Raw genomic sequence first — 24847 nt, 5'->3', positions numbered from 1 at the left:
GCAGACTCCCATTCCGGGAGTTTGGAACTTAACTAGAGCCATAGAGACGCTCAGACCTGATCCAAGTGAGTGCACTCAGTGACATTTCCTAGAGGGTCCTGACACCTTCATCTGCACCTGGGGCTGCCCCAGGTTCTGCGCTGCCAGTCACAGTGCACAGGTGCTGCTGAGCGCCTCTAAACCATCAACTGACAAGTGAGCTGAGGTAGGGATGCCGCCAGCTGTGTGGACCTGGCCCAGGGGAGAGGCCGGGGTGGAGGTCAGCCCGGGAGTCTGCACACCTGCAGCTTGTCTCCACCGCACGCAGATGGGCACAGGTGAAAACCTTGACAGGTGCTGCCCACGTTGGCCAAGGCTTCAAATTCAGAGCCACCCGGAGGGGAGAAAGGAGAGTGGGTGTGGGTCCAGGCGTGGAGAATGGAGGTCCGATTGCCCGACTTAGCTTTGAAGCGGATCTTCTCTTTCCTGGACGTATTCAGCTTGCTGCAGGTTTCCCAGGTGAACAAGGTAAAGGCCTTCACCTCCCACTGCCCCCGACGCCCGCTGCCTCTCCCCACCAGTTTGACTACACTGCAGAATAGCAGGAGGATACACGGAGGGTGTGGGGTTAGCATCCTTCACTCTGAGGGCCTCACATTCTGTTAAACAAGAAGGACAAGCTGACATCCAGGAGCTGCGCTGACTCAACAGTCTTGAGGCTCCCATTTCAAGCCCTAGGAAGTCAGCACTTCTTCCTCTGAACTCATGGGAAAGCACGCGCCTGTATTAGCAGTGACAGGTCTCTTGTTCCCGTTTCCTCATCTCCACTCACTGGGAGGGCTTTGCGAGCTGGAATCCCATCTGAGTAACCCGTGCGGGGCCGGCTCCCGGAACAAATAAGAGCAGAGCATTGCCTCTGCTCCCTGATGTAACTGATTGCCTGCTGGTCTCTGCCTTTCTCTCCATAGGATTGGAATAGGGTTGCAGACAGCAATTACCTGTGGAGGTGAGTCATGGAAGGGTAACGAGGGAAGGGGAGAGGAGAGCGTCTGGCTGTACCCACGCTGTGTACCGAGGCCTGTGGGTGGCTGTGTTGTGAGGGGCACACAGGAAAGTGAGTGTGAGTAGGGGGTTGTGATGTCACCAGGGCTCTGAGGAGGTGAACTGACTGAGCACAGCCTGACGGGATTGTGACTGTTTCCAGGGCACACTCTCTGCAGAGATGGGACTGCAGCAATGTCACCGATCAACACCTGGGCGCATACACGTGGAAGCAATTTTTCCTGCACCAAAGAAGGAAGGAGCTTCGGTTGTCATTGGCACAGCCGGATAACTTTACCTACAAAATAACTAAGAACACTGGTATGGGGACAGGTGCCCTAGACAAACATGAGCAACTTGTTTTCAGAAGTCCACTCTATTGGATTTTTGCTGTGTGAAGTTGTGTGTTCTCATTCAGTGAAGGGAAAGGGAATTAGAATTGAATCAGACTGGGCTGCCATGATAGCCACGTGACAGCTCCCTGCTTCCTCTCCTGTCCCCACTGTCTCTGCTGAATCAAGAACCTAGAGAGATTTAGTCACAACATAAAATCAGGTCCTGTTATCCCCTTTTTCCTAAGGCTTCCCATCCCTCCCAGAATAAAAATCAGAAACAAATATTAATGCGAAACTCTTTAAAAAACAGGCTTGGCTGAGCACAGTGACTCATGCCTGTAATCCCAGAACTTTGAGTGGCCAAGGTGGGCAGATTGCTTGGGCCTAGGAGTTCCAGACCGGCCTGGGCAACAAAGTGAGACCCCCATTGCTATACAAAATTTCCAAACATTAGCCTGGGTGACAGAGCCAGAACCTGTCTAAATGAATACGTCTATACAGAGGCTCTACTTCTGTAGCCTCAACCTCCTTGGCTCAAGAGATCCTCCTGCCTCAGCCTCCTATGTAGCTGGGACTACAGGGGCATACGACCACACCCAGCCAACTTTTTATTTTTTTTAAGGTGGAGTCTTGCTCTGTTCTCTAGGCTAGAGTACAATGGCACCATCTTGGCTTATGGCCCACTCTGTCTCCCGGGTTCAAGCAATCATCCTGCCTCAGCCTCCTGAGTAGCTGGGACTACAGGTGTGCACCACCATGCCTGGCTAATTTTTGTACTTTTAGTAGAGATGGGGTTTCACCACGTTGGCCAGTCTGGTCTCGAACTCCTGACCTCAAGTGATCCACCTGTCTTAGCCTCCCAAAGTGCTGGGATTACAGGCATGAGCCATCATGCCTGGTCATAACTTTTTGATTTTTTGTGGAGATTACGACTGTCTTTGTTACCCAAACTGGTCTTGAACTCCTGAGCTCAAGTGATCCTCCTGCCTTGGCCTTCCAGGCATGAGCCACTGTGCCTGGCCTAATCCTGATAACACTTTTTTTTTTTTTTTATGACGAAGTCTCATTTTGTCACCATGCTAGAGTATAGCAGCATGATCTTGACTCATTGTAACCTGTTCCTCCTGGGTTCAAGCAATTTTTGTGCCTCCCAGGAAGCTGAGGTTACAGGCACCTGCCATCATGCCAGCCAATTTTTGTATTTTTAGTAGAGTCAGGGTTTCACCATGTTGCCCAGGCTGGTCTCAAACTCCTGGCCTCAAGTGATCCATCTGCCTCAGCTTCCCAAAGTGCTGAGATTACAGGTGTGAGCCAGTGTGCCTGGACAGCATAATTCTCTTAGAACTCAGAAAAGGTCTCTGAGCTCTGAAAAGTTTTTTTTTGTTTTTGTTTTTGTTTTTGTTTTTGTTTTCGAGACACAGTTTGGCTCTTATTGTCCCTGCTGGAGTACACTGGCACAATCTCGGCACGCCACAACCTCCGCCTCCTGGGTTCAAACGATTCTCCTGCCTCAGCCTCTCGAGTAGCTAGGATTACAGGCATGCACCACCATGCCTGGCTCATTTTGTGTTTTTAGTAGAGACAGGGTTTCTCCGTGTTGGTCAGGCTGGTCTCTAACTCCCTACCTCAGGTGATACGCCCACCTCAGCCTCCTAGAGTGCTGGGATTACAGGTGTGAGCCATCATGCCCAGCCTGACAGAGAAGTTTTAATATGCACTTTATATCTGTGGAAACTGAGGATAAAAAGGAAAAGCAGGTTGGCCAACATCTCCCAAATGGCCAGTCTGCCATGGAAACCTGTGTTAGGTTGACTCTGGAGCCCCATTTCTATCGTCTCCATGTTGCTACCCAAACCCTCCGAAGAGGGCACAGAAATACTTAAAATTATCTTCATTGGATTCGGATCATCCTTTATCTGTTGGCCAAGTCTTCTGTGTTTCTTTCTAGCCTTTGAAACGGGTTTGGCTTATCTCTCCGGAAATAGCTTTACAATGGATGAACAGGAGAAGTCAATCATTTGTAGTGTCTCCCGAAAGAAAGAGCTTTGTGCCTGGGATGTGCAAGAGGTGAGTCTGGCCAATATGTAGCAAAAGTGCTGCATCCTGGCGTCCGTCCTGTTCCATATATGACATGGAAGTGCCCAGAGGAAAATGCTCGGAAGTGGAACAAAAACCATGTTTCAAATCAGGTTTTCTATGTTGTAATTTGTGCCCTTTCACTTGGACCAGAGGCACAGAGGACTCACAGAGGACTCTTTCTTTCTTTTTTCTTTCTTTCTTTCTTTTTTTTCTTTTTTCTTTTTTTTTCTTTTTTTTTGCAGACAGAGTCTTACTTTACTGCCCAGGCTGGAGTGCAGTGGCTGGATCTCAGCTCACTGCAACCACCACCTCCGGGGTTCAAGCAATTCTTGTGCCTCAGCCTCCTGAGAAGCTGGGATTACAGGCACACACCACCATGCCCAGCTAATTTTTGTATTTTTGGTATAAACAGGGTATCATCATGTTGGCCAGGCTGCTCTGCAACTTCTGGCCTCAAGTGATTTGCCAACCTCAGCCTCCCAAAGTGCTGGGATTACAGACATGAGCCATCGCGCTCAGCTGAAAATACTTTTTAACATATGTTTCTATTGATAAATTTTTAAAGGAATTATTTTGTACCAGTAACACGAGTGCATTTGTGGAATAATTTCGGGTTTGTGCATGTTTATCACCTGTTCTATTGCCTCTTTGTCGATGACTGGCATTTGTGGCATTGGCTTTTTCAGAACGTGGTCTCTATCTCAGATCACCTCCAAGGCGCACAAAGGATTTATCTCAAAAACTGAGTGTGGCTTTGTCTAGTGGTGTAAAGTGCAGTGAGGTTCTTGGGAGACCCACAAAGTTTTTGTTAAAGAGAATTACACTGGCAGAAACACTGCCAGCTTGGATGTAAAGGGGCCAAAACAACACAAAAGGGAAAGAGGCCTTTGGGATTTCAAAACTTTTACAGGCAGGAAGCAGACGACCAAAACAATTTAGCTAAAAACTCGGGCTGCCATCTATAGAAAGTGAAGGATGACTCAGAATCAAGAGCCCACAGAGTGGAACCAAGAGTCATGAAAATTCTTTCTTGGGCCTTGAGTGCCAGTCCACAAACTGCCAGCATGTTCTCTGTCAGATTTCAGAATGTCTTGTAGCAGGGATCCCTGTGTTGACATTTTCACCTTTTCTGAATGACAGTGACTATGTTACCTATGCTTACCCCGCACTTGTACTTTGGGGATGGTGAGGGACAGATAACGTGTATAACTAGTTTGAAGATTTTCACATCAAGAGAAACTGAATCTAAAGAGGCTCATCTATACCTGGACCTAGAAACAACGAGATCCTCGATTTTGCAATGATACTATAATGGTATGAGACATTTGAGGGCATTGGGAGATGATGAATGTATTTTCACACGGGGGAAAGTGAATCATTGGAGGCTATGGAGCAGACTATGGCTGCCAGTCTCTGAGATGGCCCTGATGCCTTTGCCCCAGAACCATCACGATCGATCTTGTGTAGCCAATGGCCGCAGTGAATAAGGCTGACCTGTGGGACCAATAGGATATTGTGGAAATTATGGAGTCTAATTTCTGAAGCTATGTCACAGAAGGCAGGTCTTCACTCATGGATCCTTAGCTCTTGGAAGTCCAGCCACAGTGTTATGAGAGCTCTCAGCAGCCCTCCAGAGAGATCCGTGTGGTGAGGGACTGGGGACCGCTGCCAGCAGCCAGCTCCAACTGACACAGCTGGATGAAGGAGCCATCTTGGAAGTGAAGTTGGACTTAACTCTCATGAGAGACCTGCAGCCAGACTCCCCAGTCAAGCTGCACCTGAATTTCTGATCAGAAGAAACTGTGAGATAGCAAAAGCCTGTTTTAAGCCACTAAATGTTGGGTTGCTTGGTTTCATGACCATAGATGTGACTGTACAGGCAACTTGTTATACTGTGAGGAATCAAAATAGTGATGACATTTGAGCGTGAGGGAGTTGTGAATAGAGCCCATGAGGCGGGGACCCTGGGAGGGCTTAGAAGTGGTGCCTTAGTATTCACTTGTGATAATTTAGCAAACTTCATGCTCTCTTCCTGTGTGATATACTTCCCAATTTGTTTAAAAGGCTAAAGAATCATCTAGAAAGACGACTATTCTATCTTGTGTGTAATGTACAAGGTTGATGAAGGAATAACAATTGTCATGATAGTTAATATGTTTTGGGTTCCTACTGTGTCCTAGGGAGAATTCTAAGTATGTTTCATGAGTTGTGAAAGTAGGTATAAGAGTTTCTGGTACACAGATCATGTTCCTCTCGTTCTCTAGGGCACCATGGTCTGGTCAAGCCCAGTCCAGAAATTCCAGTTCTCAAATCTGGTAACCCTCCCTCAGATGCATCTCGTCATCACTGAGGATATGAGCAATACAGTCAAAGTGTGGAATTGTCAGGACAGGGATCCTCTGGCCGCTCTCCCCATGCCAGCATTCTCTTATTGCATGGAAGCCTGTCTCACAAAGGATGGCCCATTCCTGATGGTAAGTGAGCCCTGAATTTAGACGGGATGGAAAAAATCAAATGCCCACTGTCTTGACAGGCATCCGTGTCACATTGCTGTCCTATCCCTAGTGCTTTTCTTTTTTTGGAGATGGAGTCTCACTCTGTCACCCGGGCTGGAGTGTAGTGGCACAATCTCGGCTCATGGTAACATCTGCCTCCCAGGTTCAAGCAATTCGCCTGCCTCAGGCTCCCAAATGCCTGAGACTACAGGCACAAGCCACCATACCTGGCTAATTCTTTGTGTTTTTAGTGCAGAAGGGCTTTCACCATGCTGGATAGGCTGGTCTCAAACTCCTGACCTTGTCATCTGCCTGCCTTAGCCTTACAAAGTGCTGGGGAGGCACCGAACCTGGCCTAGTTCTCTTTTGTAGTCATTCCTTCTACATACCTTGTGAGTCAATCACAATTTGCCAGTGAATGTTGTAATACAAACCTCCATGCTATTTTGGCCCTTGACCCGCCTCAAGTACATTTCCCCAGCCATTCTTCTAAAAACAACAAGCCAGGAACTTCCTGAATTACTTTATATGTGCCTCTTCTCTCAAGTGTGTTGTTTACAATCCATGAACTTGGTCAGGGACAGTCGAGGGGGAGAGACGGCTTTGGGTGACATTGAGAAAAAGTATAGCGTTTATGTGCTAATGAATAAGTGTTCTTGAGAAGAATGCTCTGGGGCTTGGAACGTTTTATTCCATGGGATTATCCCAACAATGTCTCACACTAGACTGGTCAGAGGTTGGATCTCCATTCTGTGACTGAAGAAACGATGGCATGTCTTGCAGCTGACAGTGCCGCCTCCTTTGTACTTCAGGATTTCACATATCTTCCTATTGATGTGGTGGGGATGCTTTGGTTTCAGGTTGGCGACACTGCAGGTGACATCTACACATTTACACTGCCTGAGTTAAGAGAAGTTTCTAAAGTTACTGCATTTCAATGTGCTATTGTACTTCTACGCTGCTCTCCTGACAAGAAATGGGTGTTTACATGTGGGACATATACTCGTAGCTTTCCACAGGTAGGTGCTGTTGTGTGTATTCCAACTTCAGGTTGGGCATGTCAAGTTAGGAAGCGTGCAGAGAAACTGCAGAGCTCAGTGAGGCCCGGGCACACTGCTCCTTCCTCGCTAAGACCACATCACAAGAGGAATCCATTGTGATAGCCAGGAAGCAATGCTCTTTGAAGCAACAGCATCCAGTTGCCATGGCCAGTGTTAACGAAAACTCGTTCATGAAGCCCAGATTTGCCACAGAGATGGAGGAAGGTGAGACAGGTATCAAGAAACAGGGATTGCTGGGCATGGTGACATGCACCTATACTCCCACCTACTCAGAAGGTGGAGGTGGGAGGATCGCTTGAGCCCAGGAGTTCTAGTCTGTAGTGTGCTATGCTGATAGGGTGTCCACACTAAGTCCGGCATCAGTATATTACCTCCTGGGAGCAGGGGACCACCAGGTTGCATAAGGAGGGGTCAGCTGGCCCAGGTGAGAAACAGAACAGGTCAAAACTCCCATGCTCATCAGTATTAGGACTGCACCTGTCAATAGCCACTGCACTCTAGCCTGGGCAACATGGTGAGACCCTGCCTGTAAAAAAAATTTTTTTTTTACAAAGAGATCGTTGACCTTGTTCTCTTTGGCCTTCTTGACTTTACTTTTATCTCTGTTGGCCGGAAAGTATAGAGAAGTCCAAAAGCAAGTGACTCTGCATCAGCCCCTGAATGTCACTCTGAGGAGGCCTTTGGCCTTTGAGCAGGCCATTTGTAGGGTGGCACCGGTGGACTGGGCACCAAAGAGGGAGGAATTCAGAAGGCGGGTAGTAAAAGACGCACAGCCCTTGACTTGTTCCCCAAAAGGGAAAATCTGCTTAGCCAGCCTCAGCATGACCAAGGGTTCAACATGGCAAGATGGTTTCGTAACCCCTTGGCATGCTTCAGGGACATTGTTCTGTGAACAGGACAGGAAGGTTAGGAAGACAGTGAGTTCCTTGTATGTTGGAGTGACAAGCAGTGACCATTCATCACTCCTGAGAGGTTGAACAAAGCTTTGGCCACAGGATGAGGATTTCTGAGAAGGCTCCTCCGGAGTCACTCCTGTACTGAGAGGCTGTAAGTTCCCTGCCCCTGACCTCGCACGTGATGCTGGCTTTAGGTATTCCTCGCAGAGGACTTACTGAGACCATCAGAAGGCAGCGCTCCTCTGTCTACCTTTCTCCCGCATAAATTCTGCACCACCGCCTGCTGGAACCCAAAGAAGAAAAACAGGATTACACTGATGTCCCAATCTAGAAAAAAGACAGAAATTATCACCTTTGATCTAACAACCAAGAGGAACGGAGACCGAACAGTCGTCCAAGGTAGGCTGTGCCACATTAGAAACACTTGTTTCTCCTCCTCATCACACAGGCATTCATGTGAAGCTATAAATGCATGTAAATGGTCAGTCTCTGTAGAGGGATCAGGGGATTTCTTTAGCTGGGGGTGAATCCACCCCTGTTTGACTCCAATACCCATGCTCATCTCTACCCCTCACCCTGCCCTCTTGGGCAAACATATAGAGATTTCCGTCACGTTTCAGGGCCTTGGGTTCCAATGGTCCTTCCCACTACACGTTTTGCCTCAAGGCCCAAGTGAATGTTTATTGTCCACAAACTTCTGATCCTGTGTGCTAGCACCTGTTACCACAGTTTGTGACAGGTATTTGTCAGGCCGCTGGACTAACCTTCATTTTCCTCCCTGGCATGAAGTCTGCAGAAGTGGGGATCATGCTTTTTAATTTGGTGTAAGGATAGTGTTCTGATTCAATGATCTGATCTTCACTTCCTTGTGTGTTTTACATGAAAACAGCATATGAGATCTCAAGTTTCCAGTTGGCACCTCATCTGGAGCACCCTACCTGGATAGGAGCCAGCGATGGATATCTGGTTGTCTTTCCCAGTGGTCCTTACTTGCTCCTCTTCAGCATCACTGGCTTCCTGCTGCAACGATTTCAGGACCACCAGACACCCATCGACAACTTCTGGGTGGTATGTATGATTCTCCTCCACTGCTTTTTGGTCTGACTTTGACTCCTTGGCCACTAACTCTGGCTATCCTTGGAAGGATGCTCTCTATGTGCTCACCACATCTGCTGACTCTGTGCACCTGTACCTGTGGGAAGAGGGAGGCTGCCCTCCATACCTCAGGAGCTGCTGTCACCTGGACAATACATGGCGTGATCACGTACCACATGGGTAAGCTCTGCTTTGTGACTTAAACATCCCCTGAAAACATTTATTTTTATTAGACGGACTATTGCCCTGTCACCAGGCTGTTGTGCAGTGGTGCGATCTCAGCTCACTGCCACCTCCGACTCCCTGGTTCAAGCAATTCTCCTGCCTCAGCCTCCTGAGTAGCTGGGATTACAGGCATGCGCCATGACACCCAGCTAATTTTCGTATTTTTAGGAGAGATGGGGTTTCACCACGTTGGCCATAATGGTGTGGATCTCCTGACCTCAGGATCTGCACACCTTGGCCTTTCAAAGGGCTGAGATTACAGGTGTGAACCACTGCACCTGGCCAAAGAGTTCTAATTTCTACATCAAAATAAATGAAAGGAGAACAGGGATTTTATTTTTTTAATATTCTTTGATGATAGTCATCAATAAACTCATGCCTGAAAAAGAGTCGCTAGTGTTCTTGAAGTCATGGCACTTGCAATAGAGGTATAAAGTCTTCCCAAGGAAGCTTTCAATTTATATTCCCATAAGCAGTGGATAGATTCTGTCCTCAATACCCTGTCTTTACTTGCTGAGTTACACCTTTTGCGAGTTCATAGGTCACTTGGTTGCTGTTTCAGTGAGCTGCTTTTCTCTTCATTTTGCTCATTTTTGTCCCAGGTTTGCTTGTTTGTAAATTATTTTTCTTGACATTTCATGTAGTACATGTAGAAGTCTTGTTTCTTAAGGCTTTACAGACATTTTCTTCCAGATTATTGCTCGTCATCATAATGCTTATAGTGCTTTTTTGGCAACATCTAAGAAAAGACAGATATCCTTTGCACTGCCAATGCCACTAAAAAGAATTCACTGTGAAGGTTTATCTCCAATGATTCAAGTACATTGGCTGTTCACTACAGCATTGGTGACAGTCGAGAGCTGAAGCTCCCTAACTGCCCAAACATGAGATTGCTTACATTACCGTCGCGTATCCACACAAGGAAGTATCATGCAGCTGCTATTAACTTTTTAAAAAGATTAGGAGAATGTCTATGTTCAGATAAGTTTTTTCCAGTGTTTTGAGGCAAAAATAAGTATCTGTAATCATGCTTAGTTGATTTTCATGGTTTTTGCTCTCTGTATCATATCTAATAAATCTTAACCTACAGCAATCGTAAATACTTATTTCCTTTCAGTAATTTCAGATACTTCCCTGGATTTGTTTTCTCTCTTCCATTTGAATGGGTGTGTGCTGATACCTCACTGTGATATTTACCATGCCCTTTTCCAATGACATTGAGCAATGTTTTATTTCTCATCCACATATCTTCTTTGACGCATCTGTTCAAATCTTTTGACCTATTTTTTAATTGGGTTGTTAATAGTGAGTTTCTTAATATTGAGTTTTGATAGTGGTTTATATATTTGGTATACGAGTCTTTTATCTGATAAGGATTTGCAAATCGTTTCTCCCGCTCTGGTTTGTCTTTCTATTCTCTTCACAGTGTCTTTCAAAGAGCAAGTGTTAACTTTGAAGTACAATTTTTCTTCTAAAATGACTGGCTTGGGGATTGTATCTGTGAAATCTTTGCCTAATCCAAGATCACAGAGATGTTCTAAGATTTCCTCTAAAAGTTTTATAGTTTTGGGTTTCATATGTATGTCTCTGATGCATTTTGAGTTAAATTTTATAAGGGGAAGAGAAACATCAAGGTGTATTTTTTGCATGTCAATATTCACCGCTTTGGCACCATTTGTTGAAAAAACTCGTCCTTCTCCATTGAATCGCCTGTGTACCTTTGACTTAAATCGACCATATTTACATGGGTTGATTTTCAGACTTTCCCTTTTGTTCCAATCATCTGTATATGTATCTTTTATCAAATAACACACTACATTGAAAATGTGACTTTATAGAAACTTTGAAATCAGATAACGTGCGTCTTCTAATTTGTTCTTTTGCAAAATTATTCAGACTATTCTGATTCCCTTGTTTTCTAAGTGAATTTTAGAATCGGTTTGTAAATTGTTATAAAAATTCTGCTGAGATTTATATTGAAATTTGTTTTGATCTAGAGAGTAATTAGAAGGAAATCAGCATCTTTACTATTTTGGCTCTTTAAATACATGAACCTAAATGTCTCTTACTGTTTCTAGGCCATCTTTAATTTACTTTATCAGTGTTTTTGTAGTTTTTAGGATAAAGATATTGCACATATTTGTAAAATTTATACCTAAATATTTCATGTTATTGGTGCTATTATAAAGGGTACTGTCTTATTTCAATTTCCATTTTTCATTACTAGTATATAGAGATATGACTGACTTTTGTATATTGACCTTGTATCCTGCAACTTTGCTAAACTCATTTATTCTAATAGCTTTTACTCATAGATTGGTAGATAGATCCTTTGTGCTTTCTCTATGTAGACAATCACATCATCTGTCCGTACAGTTTTCTTTCCTTTTGTTTTTTTAGATGAAGCCTCCCTCTGTCACCAAGGCTGGGTGAAGTGGCACAATCTCGGCTCACTGTAATGTCTGCCTCCTGGGTTCAGGCAATTCTCTGCCTCAGCCTCACTAGTAGTGGGATTACAGGTGCATGCCACCATGCCTGGCTAATTTTTTTGTATTTTTAGTAGAGACGGGGTTTCACCATCTTGGCCAGGCTGGTCGTGAACTCCTCACCTCATGATCCACCCACCTTGGCCTCCAAAGAGCTGGGATTACAGGTATGAGCCACCACACCCAGCCTTTTTCTTTTCAAATTTATGCCTTCTTGTTCTTCCCTTATTGCACTGGCTATAACCTCCTGTGTGGCATTGGAGTGGAGAGCCAATATCCTTGCATTGGATGAAAAGTGTTTGATCTTTCACCATTATTATTATATTCACTGTATGTTTTTGTAGATGTTCCTTACTGGATTGAGGATGTTCTCTTCTAGTTCTAGATGTCTGAGAGGTTTTTTAAAAAAATGAATAGATGTTGAATTTTCTCAAAGGCATTTTCTGCACAAATTGATATGAGCATACGGTTTTTCTTTTTTAGATTCTTAGTAAGGTGAATCGGCCGGGCGCGGTGGCTCACGCCTGTAATCCCAGCACTTTGGGAGGCCGAGGCGGGTGGATCACGAGGTCAAGAGATCGAGACCATCCTGGTCAACATGGTGAAACCCCGTCTCTACTAAAAATACTAAAAATTAGCTGGGCATGGTGGTGCGTGCCTGTAATCCCAGCTACTCAGGAGGCTGAGGCAGGAGAATTGCCTGAACCCAGGAGGCGGAGGTTGCGGTGAGCCGAGATCGCGCCATTGCACTCCAGCCTGGGCAACAAGAGCGAAACTCCGTCTCAAAAAAAAAAATAAAAAAATAAAAAATAAAAAAAATAAAAAAATAAAAAAAAAGTAAGGTGAATTATAATGATTTTTGTTAGTGGTCAGGACGGAGTGTCTTATTAATCTTTAACAAATAATTATATATTCATGGGGTACAATGTGATGTCTTAGATGTATATATTGTAGAATGATTAAATCAAACTAATACATCAATTGCTTCATATGCTTATTTTTGTGGTAAAAATACTTAAAATCTACTCTCAGCAACTTTGTAAATATGATACGCTATTAGGAACCACAGTCACCATGCCGTGCCGCAGATCTCTGAAACTGATTCCTCCTGTCTAACGGAAACGCTGGGCCCTTTGGCCAACATCTCCTTGTTCCCTCTCCCTCCCGGCCTCTGTTAACCACCATTCTACTCTCTGCTTCTGTGAGTTCAATTTTTTTTTTCTTTTTTGAAGAGTCACACGTAAGTGGGATGATACAGTATTTGTCTTTCTGTGCTTGGCTTAGTTCACTGAACATCGTGACCTCCAGCTTCATCCATGCTGTTGCACGTGACAACATTCCCTTCTTTTTTTTTTTTTTTTTTTTTTTTTTTTTGAGACGGAGTTTCGCTCTTGTTACCCAGGCTGGAGTGCAATGGCGCAATCTTGGCTCACCGCAACCTCCGCCTCCTGGGTTCAGGCAATTCTCCTGCCTCAGCCTCCTGAGTAGCTGGGATTACAGGCATGTGCCACCATGCCCAGCTAATTTTTTGTATTTTTAGTAGAGACGGGGTTTCACCATGTTGACCTGGATGGTCTCGATCTCTTGACCTCGTGATCCACCCGCCTCGGCCTCCCAAAGTGCTGGGATTACAGGCTTGAGCCACCGCGCCCGGCTCTTTTTTAAGGCTAAATGGCATTCCATTCTTTGGTGTGGGGGTGTGGGTGTGGGGGTGTGTGTCTGTGTGTGTGTCTGTGTGGGGGTGGGTGTGGATGTCTGTGTGTGTGTCTATGTGTGTGGGTGTGTGTGTGCATATATACCACATTTTATCCATTCATCCATCACGTACCCTTGGGTAGTTCCATAATCTTCGCTATTGTGAATAATGCTAAAGTGAACATGGGAGTAATGAGAGTGCAGATGTCTCTTCAACATACTGATTTCAGTTCCTTTGGATGTATACCCAGAAGTGGGATTGCTGTACCATATGATAATCCTATTTTTAGTGTTTTGAGGAAATTTCATGTTGGTTTTTCCATAGTGGCTAGACTAATTTACATTCCCACCTACAATGTACATGGGTTCCCTTTTCTTCACATCCTCATCAACACTTGTGTATCTTTCATCTTTTGGACCATAACCATTCTAACACCTCTAATGAGGTGGTATCTGATTGCATTTTTAATCTGGATGTCCCTGATAATTCATAATGTTAAGCATTTTTTTCCACATACCTGTTGGCTATTTTATGTCTTCTGTGGAAAATTGGCAATGAAGAAACTTTGCCCTTTTTTGTATGGTGGTTTGCTTGCTATTGAGTTAGAGTTTTTACGTATTTTGGATATTAACCCTTAGCAGATGTACAATTTGCAAATATTTTCTCCCATTCCATAGGTTGTCTCTTTGTTCTGTCTTCTTTCCTGTGCAGAAACTTTTTAGGTTGATGCAGTCCCATTTACCTATTTTTGCTTTTGCCTGTGCATTTGGGGTCATATCTGAATAATCATTGCCCAGACCGATGTCACAGAGCTTTTCCCCAGCACTTTCTTCTTGTAGTTTTCCAATTTCAGGTTTTATATTGAAGTCTTTAATCCATTTTGAGTTTTGCATGTGACATGAGAAAAAGTCCCAACTTATTTTCCTTTCATGTGGATATCCAGTTTTCCCAATGCCATTTATTGAAGAGCTTGTCCTTTCTCCATCATGTGTTCCTGGTACGTTTGTTGAAAAACAGTTGACTATAAATATGCAGGTTTACTCCTGGGATCATTTATTCTGATCTGTTGGTCAATGTGTCTGATTTTATGCCAATATTATGCTGTTTTGATAACTATAGCTTTATAATGTGTTTTGAAATCAGATAGTATGATGCCTCTAGCTTTATTCTTTCTCAAGATTGCTTTGAGTATTTGGTGTCTTTTGTGGTTCCATAGTCATTTTGGAATTGCTTTTTCTATTTCTGTGGAAAATGTCATTGAAATTTTGATAGCAATTGCATTGCATCTGTAGATCATTTTGGGGAGTATGGACATTTTAACAATATTAATTCTTTTAACCCATGAACATGGGATATTGATTCTTCCAGTCCATGAACATGGGAAAGCTTTCCATTTATTGATGTATTCTATTTTCTTTTTTTCATAGATTCAACTCTCTTAGTTGAACGAACACACAGCAGAGATGTCTTCTATTTTCTTTATCAGTGTTTTATAGTTTTCAGAATATACATCTTTTACCTCCTTGGTTCAATTTGCTCCTTACATATTTCAGTTTTGGATGCTATTGTCAGTGGATTTTCTTCATTTATCTTTTGGATATGTAGATTTTCTGAATATTAAATCAGCCTTGCATTCCTAGACTAAATCCCACTTACTCATTTTATATTATTCCTTTTACATATTGTGGAATTCAGTTTATTAGTACTTGCTGATTGTTGGCTTCTGTGCTCATGAAGAATATTGGTTTGTAGTTTTCTGTGTGTGTGTGTGTGTGTGTGTGTGTGTGTGTGTGTGTGTGAGAGAGAGAGATCTTTGTGTAATTTTGGTGTTAGGATAATGCCTCATAAGATGAGGGGGAAGTGTTCTCTCATTTTCCATTTTCTGGAAAAGATTGTGTAGAATGGGTGTTATTTCTTCATTAAATGTTTAGTAAACTTCTTCAGTAGAATAATCTGGGCCTGGAAATGACTTGTTTTGTAAAGTTTTTAACTATAAATTCCTTAATAGTTATACTACGACTCAGATTCTCTATTTTATGATGGGTGAGTTTTTGTGGTTTGAATTTGCAGCAAACAGTCATCTTATCTAATTTGTCAAGTGTGTGTAGATTTGTTCTTTTTAATCCTCTTAATGCCTATAAAATTTGTAATATGAACTTCTTCATTCATAATATTGGTAATATTTGTCATCTCTGTGTTTTTTGTTTTGGTTTGTCTTTTTTTTGGTCAGCCTTACTAGGGGCTTATTAATTTTAATTGTCTTTTCAAAGAAACAGCTTTTGGTTCCTCTTATTAATTTTTTTTCAACCTGTATTTCGCTATTCTCAATTTATCTATGTCAGCTGTTAAATTTTATCTTCTTCCTTCTAGTACCTTTTATTTTGCTATTTTATTCTGGTTACTTTAATTTTGCTAATGTTTCTAGTTTTTCTTTGGTGTTGTTGTGTTGTCATTGTTTTGTTTTTTACAAGACACAATCCCAATCTGTCAGCCTGGAGTACAGTGGGGTGTTAGCTCACTGCAATCTTGGGCTTCTAGGCTCAAGTGATCCTTCCACCTCAGCCTCCAGAGTAGCTTGAATTACAGGGGCACACCACCATTCCAGGCTTTTATTTATTTGTTTGTTTGTTTATTTTGAGAGAGAGAAGAGAGAGAGGGTTTTGCCGGTTTGCCCAGGGTGGTCTTGAATTCCTGGGCTCAAGCAGTCTGCCTCTCTCTCTGCCTCCCAAAGTCTGGGATTACAGGCATGAGTTACTGTCCCTGACTTTTTCTAGTTTCTTAAGGTGGATGCTTAGATTATTGATTTCTGACCTCTCTTTTAAAAATATAAGCATTTGGTGTTCTAAATTATCCACTAAACACGCTTTAGCTGCAATCCTCTGATTTTGATTTTCGTTTTCATTTTCATTCAGTTCCATACACTTTTTTATTTCCCTTTTCCTCTTTGAGCCATGGACTCTTTTAAAGCCAGGATTGGAGATTTTATTGTAATCTCTTTGGTTGTCAATTTCTAGTTTAAAGCAATTATGGCCAGAGAGCATACTCCATATTTTCTTCATTTTTTTTTACGTTTGTTAAAATTTGTTTTGTGACCCAGGATATGCTCTATCTTGGTGAATGTTTCACGTGAGCTTGAAAAGAATGTGTATTCTTCTCTTGTTGGGCACAATGTTTTATAAATGGCAGTACGTCACCTTGGTTGATCTTCTTGAGTTCTTCTCAATTCTTTCTGATTTTCAGTCTAGTGATTCTATTCATTGTGAGACGGTTGAATTTCCTATTATGGCTTCTTTCTCCTTTTGGTTCTATTAGTTTTTACTCCATATATTTGCAGCTCTGTAGCTTGCTACGTACACAGTTAGGATTAATGTTATCTTCCAGGTTAATTGGTCCTTCTGGGCCGGGCGCGGTGGCTCAAGCCTGTAATCCCAGCACTTTGGGAGGCCGAGGCGGGTGGATCATGAGGTCAAGAGATCGAGACCATCCTGGTCAACATGGTGAAACCCTGTCTCTACTAAAAAAATATATATATATAAAAAATTAGCTGGGCACGGTGGCACGTGCCTGTAATCCCAGCTACTCAGGAGGCTGAGGCAGGAGAATTGCTTGAACCCAGGAGGTGGAGGTTGCGGTGAGCCGAGATCGCACCATTGCACTCCAGCCTGGGTAACAAGAGCGAAACTCCGTCTCAAAAAAAAAAAAAAAAAAAGAAAAAAGAAAAAAGAAAAAAAAAAAAGGTCCTTCTGTTTTTGTGTAATGTCTCTCCTTGTTCCTGGTAATCTTCCTTGCCCTGAGGTCTACTTTATCTAATACTAATTTAGCCACTCCTGCTTTCTTTTGGTTCATATTTGCATGTTATATTTTCCATTCGTTTCCATTGAACCTACTTATATTATTAGATTTGAAGTTAGTTTCTCGTACATAGAATCTGTTTGGGTCATGCTTTTTATCTGTCATGCCAAGCTTTTTTTTTTAAGTTAAAAAACAAAAGTTTAATTGACAAAGAATACTTGTATATATTTATGGGGTATTATATGATTTGTTGCATATATACACTGAAATGATCAAATCAGGCTAATTAACTTATCCATCATTTCAAATATTATTTATTTATGGTGAAAGCATTTAAAATCTCATAGAGCTATTCTGAAATATACAATGTTATTATTAACTATAGGCACCATGCTCACCAGAATTTATTCTTCCTGATGAACTGAAACTTTGTACCCTTTGACCAACACCTCTGTTCCCTAACCCCCCAGACGCTGTCCAGCCTCTGGGAAACACATTCTATCTTCTACATCCATGAGTCTAACTTACTTAGATTCGACATATAAGTGAGATCATCAGGTATGGTGCCTCACACCTGTAATTTCACCACTCTGAGAGGCCAAGGTTGAGGGATTGCTTGAGCCCAGGAGTTCAAGGCTACATTGAGCTGCCCATGTTTCCCCATTTTTTAATGGGCTTGTTTTTTACTTGCTAAGTTCCCTAGAGATTCTGAATATTAGACCCTTTTCAGATGGTCAATTTGTGAGTATTTTTTCCCATTCTATAGAGTGTCTGTTTACTCTGTTGATAGTTTCTTTGGCTGTGCAGAAGCTTTTGTTTTCTTTTGTTTTGTTTTGTTTGAGATGGAGTCTCACTTTGTTACACAGGCTGGAGTATAGTGGCACAATCTCTGCTCATTGCAACCTCTGTCTCCTGAGTTCAAGCGATTCTCCTGCCTCAGCCTCCTGAGTAGCTGGGATTACAGCCATGTATCACCACGCCCAGCTAATTGTATTTTTAGTAGAGACAGGGTTTCACCATGTTGGCCAGGCTGGCCTTGAACTCCTGACTTCAAGTGATCTGTCCACCTCAGACTTCCCAAGTGTTGGGATTACAGGTGTGAACCACCATGCCCAACCTGTGCAGAAGCTCTTTTGTTTAATTACGTCACACTTGTCAGTTACTGTTTTCATTGCAAATGCCTTTGAGGACTGAGTCATACATTGTTTCCCAAAATCAACACTGATGTCTAGAATAGTGTTTCCTGGTTTTCTTCTAGGACTCCTAGAGTTTTGGATCTTACATCTAAACCTTTAATCCATGTTGAGTTGATTTTTGTGCATGGTGAAAGGTAGGGGTCCAGTTTCATTCTTCTACATATGGCTAGCCAGCTATCCCAGCACCATTTACTGAATAGGGAGTCTTTACCCCATTATTTATTCTTGTCAGCTTTTGTTGAAGATCAGTTTCCTGTGGGTGTGTGGCTTCATTTCTGCTTTCTCTTTTCTGTTCCTTGGATCTTTATTCTGTTTTTGTACCAATACCATGCTAATTTGGTCATTGTATCTTTATAACATAGTTTGAAGTCAGATAAGGTGATGCCTCTGGCATTGTTCTTTTTCCACCAGATTGCTTTGGGTATTCAGGCTCTTTCCTGATTCCATACAAATTTTAAAATAATTTTTTCTAGTTCTGTGAAAAATGACATTGGGAGTTTGATAGGAATAGCACTGATTATGTTGATTGCTTTGGGCAATGTGGCCATTTTAATCATATTGCTCCTTCTAATCCATGAGTATGAAATGTTTTATTCTTTTTTTAATGCCATCTAGATAGTTTTGTTTTTCTGTTTTTGAGACAGAGTCTGGCTCTGTTGCCCAGGCTAGAGTGCAGTGGCACAATCTCAGCTCATTATAAGTTAAACCTCCTGGGTTTAAGTGATCCTTTGTCTCAGCCTCCCAAGTAGATGAGACCACAGGGGCCCGCCACCACACCTGGCCAATTTTTGTATTTTTAGTAGAGGTGGAGTTTCACCATATCGGCCGGGCTTGTCTCAAACTCCTAACCTCAAGTGATTTGCCCGCCTTGGCCCCCAAAGTGCTGGGATTACAGGCATGAGCCACGGTGTCCAGCCTATGATTGCTTCTAGCAGTGTTTTCTGGTTCTCCTTGCAGAGATTTTACCTCCTTGAGTATGTGTATTCCTAGGTAATTTATTTCGAGAAATGCTATTGTAAATGAGGTTCTATTCTTGATTTGGCTCTCAGATTAAAGCTTATCAGTATATGGAAACGCTACTGATTTTTGTACATTGATTGTCGTATCCTGAATACTGATTGAAGTTGTTTTCTGTTCCCAGAGCATGTGGACATTGTTTAGGGTTTTCTTTGTATAGAATCATATTGTCACATAGAATAGTCGCTCATGTTTGTATTCCCAGAGCTTTGGGAGGCTGAGGCAAGAAGATCACTTGAGCCCAGGAGTTCAAGACCAGCCTGGGCAAAATACAGAGAGACCCTGTCTCTACCAAAAAAAAAAAAAGAAAAAGAAAAAAAATTAGCCAGACATGATGGTGTGCACCCGTGTTCCCAGCAATACAAGAAGCTGAGGTGTGAGGGTCACTTGAGCCCAGAGGTTGAGGCTGCAATGAGCCATGATTGTGCCACTGCACTCTAGACTGAGTGACACAACATGACCCTCTTTAGGGAAATTAAAAAATACATTTTATATATATTGGATCACATTGTCATATTGTCCACAAAGAGAGAGAGTTTTACTTCCTCTTTTTATATTTGGATGCCCTTTCTTTCTGTCTCTTGGCTGATTGCTCTAGCTAGGACCTCCAGTTCTAGGTTGACTAGGAGTGGTGAGAGTAGGCATCCTTGTCTTGTGCCAGCTCTCAGAGGGAAGGCTTCCAGTTTTTGCCCCTTCATTATGACATTGCCTGTGGATTTGTCATTGATGGCTCCTATTTTGAGGTGTGCTCCTTCGATGCCTAGTTTCTTGAGGGTTTTTGTCACAAAGGGATGTTGGATTTTAATGAAAGCTTTTTCTGTGTCTCTTGAAATGATCATATGGTTTTTCATTTTTAATTTTGTTTATGTGGGGAATCATATTGATTGACTTGCATGTGTTGAACAAACCTTGCTGCCAGGAATGAAGGCCTACCTGATACATGGTGAACTGACTTTTTGATTTCCTGTTTGATTCAGTTTGCTACTATTTTCTCAAGGGTTTTTGCATCTATGTTGATCAGGAATATTGGCCTGCAGTTTTCCTTTTTCATTGCCAATACCATTTATTGAAGAGACTGTCCTTTCTCCATTGGGTGTTCTTGGTTTTGTGGGTTTTTTTTTGTTTGTTTTTGTTTTTTTAATTCAATTGACCTTAAATGTGAGGGTTTATTTCTGGGCTTTCTGTCCCATTCCACTGGACAATGTATCTGCATTTATGTCAGTACCATGCTGGGGTTTTTTGTTTGTTTATAGTTTGTCTCTGGGGATAAAAATACAAGAACCATTACGTTGTGATTACTATTGATTTGTGATATATTTTTAAATCTGGTAATGTGATGCCTCTAAAAAATGTGGTCATATTCTTCTTGCTCAAGATGGCTTTGGCTATTGGGGTCTTTCTACACTCTGTGTGCTTTTTCGTTGTTTGTTTATAGCATTCTGCTGCTGACCAGGGATACTCTGTTTTAATTGGTGTATTAACTTCTTTACTTTTAGCTTTTGAAAAATGCTGTGCCTCTTCCTTCTGGTTTCCATGATGTCCGATGAGAAATCCATTGTCATTCAAATCTTTGTACCTCTCTAGATAATGTGTCATTTTGTCCTGGCTGACTACAACTACAAGTTATTTCCTTTGTTTCTAATTCTCAGAAATTTGATTAGGATATGTCTGGTGTGAAATTATTTGAGTTTAACCTGTTTGGCTTTAATTAACTTTTTAAATTTATAGGTTTAGAAATCTGCAGACATTTTCAGCTATTATCTCTGCAGTGCTTGGTGGGCAAAGGAAGGGGTACTATTTACTTTTGTTGTTTTTTTGTTTGTTTTGTTTTGTTTGTTGAGATGAAGTCTCACACTGTTGCCCCGGCTGGAGTGCCAGTGGCACAATCTCGGCTCACTGCAACCTCCACCTCCTGGGTTCAAGTGATTCTCCTGCTTCAGCCTCCCAAGTAGCTGGGACTATAGGCATCAGCCAATCTTTTTATTTTTAGTAGAGATGGGGTTTTACCATGTTGGCCAGCTGGTCTCAATCTCCTGATCTCAGGTAATCCACCTGCCTCCGGCCTTTCAATGTGCAGGGATTACAGGCATGAGCCACCACACCTGGCCTGGGGTACCATTTCCACTCTCCTCATGCACTGGGGAGATGGTCAACAGGACTTTATATCAGTGTCTTCAGGGCTTTGTGGGGAGAGGAAGAGGTGCCACCTTTAATTGAGTTAGTGCAAGGTAGAGATGGTCAAAGGGTACCACCCTACAGTTTCTGGACTCCTGGTGGAGAGGGGTAAAAGTGTCACTTTGCCAGACACGGTGGCATGTGCCTATAGTCCCAGCTCCTCAGGAGGCTGAGGCTGGAGAATCCCTTGAGTCCAGGAGTTCTGGGCTGTAGTGCGCTATGCTGATCGGATGTCCGCACTAAGTTCAGCATCAATATGGTTACCTCCCGGGAGTGGGGGACCACCAGGTTGCCTAAGGAGGGGTGAATCGGCCCAGGTCAGAAACAAAGCAGATCAACACTGCCATGCTGATCAGTAGTGTAAATCTCACCTGTGACTAGCCACTGCACTCCAGCCTGGGCAATATAGTGAGACCCTGACTCTAAAAAAAAAAAAAAAAGAATATAGTGTCACCTCATTAATATAGAATGAGAATCAGCAACAAAGCTATGCCCCCACCATTTCCTCATTACACAGTGGGTAGGGAAGCATGGCTTCTTTTATGATACTCAACTGGAGTAGAGAAGTATACTCAAAAGGCAGCAGAATTCTATTTTACAATAAAAATCCTACAGCTGGGCACAGTGGCTTCCAGTTGTAATCCCAGCAATTTGGAAGGCTGAGGCAGGCAGATCGCTTGAGTCTAGGAGTTTGAGACCAGCCTGGGCAATGTGCTGAGACCCCATCTTGACAAGAAAATATTTTAAAAAATAGCTGGGCATGGTGGTGTGCACTTGTAGTCTCAACTACTTGTGGGGCTGAGTTGAAAGGATCATATGAACCCAGGAGATGGAGGTTGCACTGAGCTGACATGGTGCCACTGCACTCCAGCCTGAGTGACAGAGCCAATCACTGTTTAAAAAAAATCCTCTATAGTCATCATTAAACCAGATAATCTGTCAAATCAGATACTGACAATTCTGGCAATAATATTTGAGAGCAGGTTGGGATTGCTGTTCCTGCATATAATAATCAGTATAACTTCCTCTGATTTGTGTAGTTATTCAAAACCAAATGTAAGAGCACAAAGGACCAATTAATTTGGGAAGAATATTGATACCTTAGTCAAGTTCTAATTCAGTATCAACAATGGATACACCTACTTTCCTTTGTTCCACTGATGATCTTATTTTTCCATTGGCAGCTATGTCTCCTCTGTGATGTGTGACAACGCAAGCATAGTACTTAAGGTGCCAAATATACATGAATCTAGCGTTCTGGTGATGTATTCTTTCAATATGTAATATGGAAACTAACAAAATTGACTTTGCATCATCTTCTGTAATGTAGTAAAGAGAATTCTGTTTGCAAACCCAGAATGATTATTTTAGTGAAATTTAGATGTTGTGGCCTGAAGTGGTGGCACATGCCTGTAGTCCCTGCTACTTGGGAGGCTGAGGTGGGAGGATCCGTCAAGCCCAGGAGTTTGAGGCTGCAGTGAGCAGTGACTGGGCCATTGCACTCCAGCCCGGGCAACAGAGTGAGACCCTGTCTCAGAAGAAAATTAAAGAAGAATGAAAGTGGTCATAGGACATAGCTGAAGAGATCTGGTTAAGCTGTTTTCTTGATTATAAGATAACAGATTCTATACGGTAACACATGGGCAGTGGAGACCAAGGTAGAAGACGAGACAGAGGGAGAAATGTGTAGAATCATGTACAAAGAATGTCACTTGCCAAAGGGAACAGGATTAAGTAGGACCCCACAAAGATCTGCAATTCCCAGATGACTTAGGTTAAAGGGATGGTAAAATGGAACTGCTGTTGGGCTTTCATTTTCCAGAAACATGGTGCCCCAGAGCAAAGCATGCACAGCACCTCTGCATTGTTCAAAACTATAAACACAAAACAAAGCTAAAAAATCCACGGCCAGGTGGCCGAATTGAATAGAAACTACCACAATTGGAGAATGAAAAAAACTGAACAATGCTCATGTTAATGTCTTATTTCATAGAATTCCAAAGACTGCATGATGGAATACAGGCCTCTACCAAATTGGTGGTGAGATCAGAAATGCACAAGACCCTCAGAAAAGTAATATTCCTTGTAGGTAAACTGAGGGGAAATCTATTCATTAGAGAAGGGAGATGGAGACAGCTGCCTCCCTCAGCTTCAGAGATGGCTGGAAGCAACACGCAGAAACAGTTATCTTCAGAGAATTCCTAATCACAACAGAACTCACACTTGGGGTTTCTATCAGTCAGGGTTCCAGGATGATGACGATGTAACATATAAATTAAGGTAATTTGAAGAAGGCTTAATAAAGGGACTATTATAATTTGGGGCACAATTTTTTTTTAAGTATATGAATTAGGTCTTTCCAGTCTGTGCCTCCAAGATGAGAAGGAACAAGGGTTGTGCCTAAAAGGGCCACGGCTACGTGCAGCCTAGTCACTGCATGACCAGTACCTGATGCGTGCCCACGGACAAGGCCATTAAGAAATTCATCATTGGACGCCATGTTAACCTTTGTGACCTGCACGGACACTCCAGATGAGTTCCTGGAAAATCTGAAGTACCTGGAAGGCTATGAGAAGGGAAAGAAATGATCAACCCCTGTGGAGCGTACTTAACTTTGAGACATTCTCTATTGTTCCATATTCCTGCCCCAATTGATAAGGCTATTGGACTTTGTAATTGACCTTCCCAACCTCGTGACTCCAGACCCTACGACCCACTCCCAGCTTGCAAAAAACCACCCTAAACTGTAACTCCTATAACTTTCCACTGCCTTCCCTACAACCTATAAAACCAACTCCTATACCACCCCTTTTGTTGACTCTTTTCGGACTCAGCCCACCCACACCTGTGTGAATAAACAGCCATGTTGCTCACACACACACACACACACACACTCGTCATTGGAAAGCTAGTGGGGGCCGCAGCAGTCAGAGACATTTCTGAAGTGAGCGTCTTCGATGCCTGTGTGCTTCCCAAGCTGTATGTGAAGCTCCATTACTCAGTGAGTTGAGCAATTCACAGCAAAGTAGTCAGGAATCTATCTCATGACGGCCGCAAGGACCGAACACCCACCCCGATTTAGACCTGTGGGTGCTGCCCCACAACCCTCACCAAAGCCCATGTCAGCTGCTGAGTCCTTCAAGACTGCAGACAGACTAGTCCAATAAAAATAAAATGGAAATTGTACTTAATGTTGCACGTTGAGTGTACTGTGCCAGATAGGGTGGGGATTTTGTATGTTAGACCAAGTGTGAAGTGACACGCAGTATTTTCATGGGG

General features: G+C 42.8%; 1 protein-coding gene across 1 annotated transcript; it reads left to right on the top strand.

Moving 5' to 3' along the window:
- The first annotated feature begins 417 nt into the window (after nt 1–417).
- LOC101041828 (F-box/WD repeat-containing protein 12-like) lies at nt 418–24838 on the top strand. Its single transcript, XM_074403519.1, has 10 exons — nt 418–507; nt 948–985; nt 1184–1341; nt 3304–3422; nt 5699–5908; nt 6790–6948; nt 8081–8285; nt 8776–8954; nt 9031–9161; nt 22753–24838. The coding sequence occupies exons 1-10, from the start codon at nt 418–420 to the stop codon at nt 22850–22852; spliced, it is 1389 nt and encodes a 462-aa protein (XP_074259620.1). The 3' UTR covers nt 22853–24838.
- Nucleotides 24839–24847: the final 9 nt, after the last annotated feature.

This window comes from Saimiri boliviensis, chromosome 8 (assembly GCF_048565385.1).
Source record: "Saimiri boliviensis isolate mSaiBol1 chromosome 8, mSaiBol1.pri, whole genome shotgun sequence".
Taxonomy (NCBI): domain Eukaryota; kingdom Metazoa; phylum Chordata; class Mammalia; order Primates; family Cebidae; genus Saimiri; species Saimiri boliviensis.
Note: the sequence above shows the minus strand (reverse complement) of the source record. Positions and strands in the feature narration are given on the sequence as shown.

Coding starts and splice junctions, on each gene's coding strand:
- LOC101041828 (XM_074403519.1), top strand. CDS start 418: ATGGAGGTCCGATTGCCCGACTTAGCTTTGAAGCGGATCTTCTCTTTC. Junction 8,286..8,775: donor AGACCGAACAGTCGTCCAAG/GTAGGCTGTGCC, acceptor ACATGAAAACAG/CATATGAGATCTCAAGTTTC. Junction 9,162..22,752: donor CGTGATCACGTACCACATGG/GTAAGCTCTGCT, acceptor TTCCATTGGCAG/CTATGTCTCCTCTGTGATGT.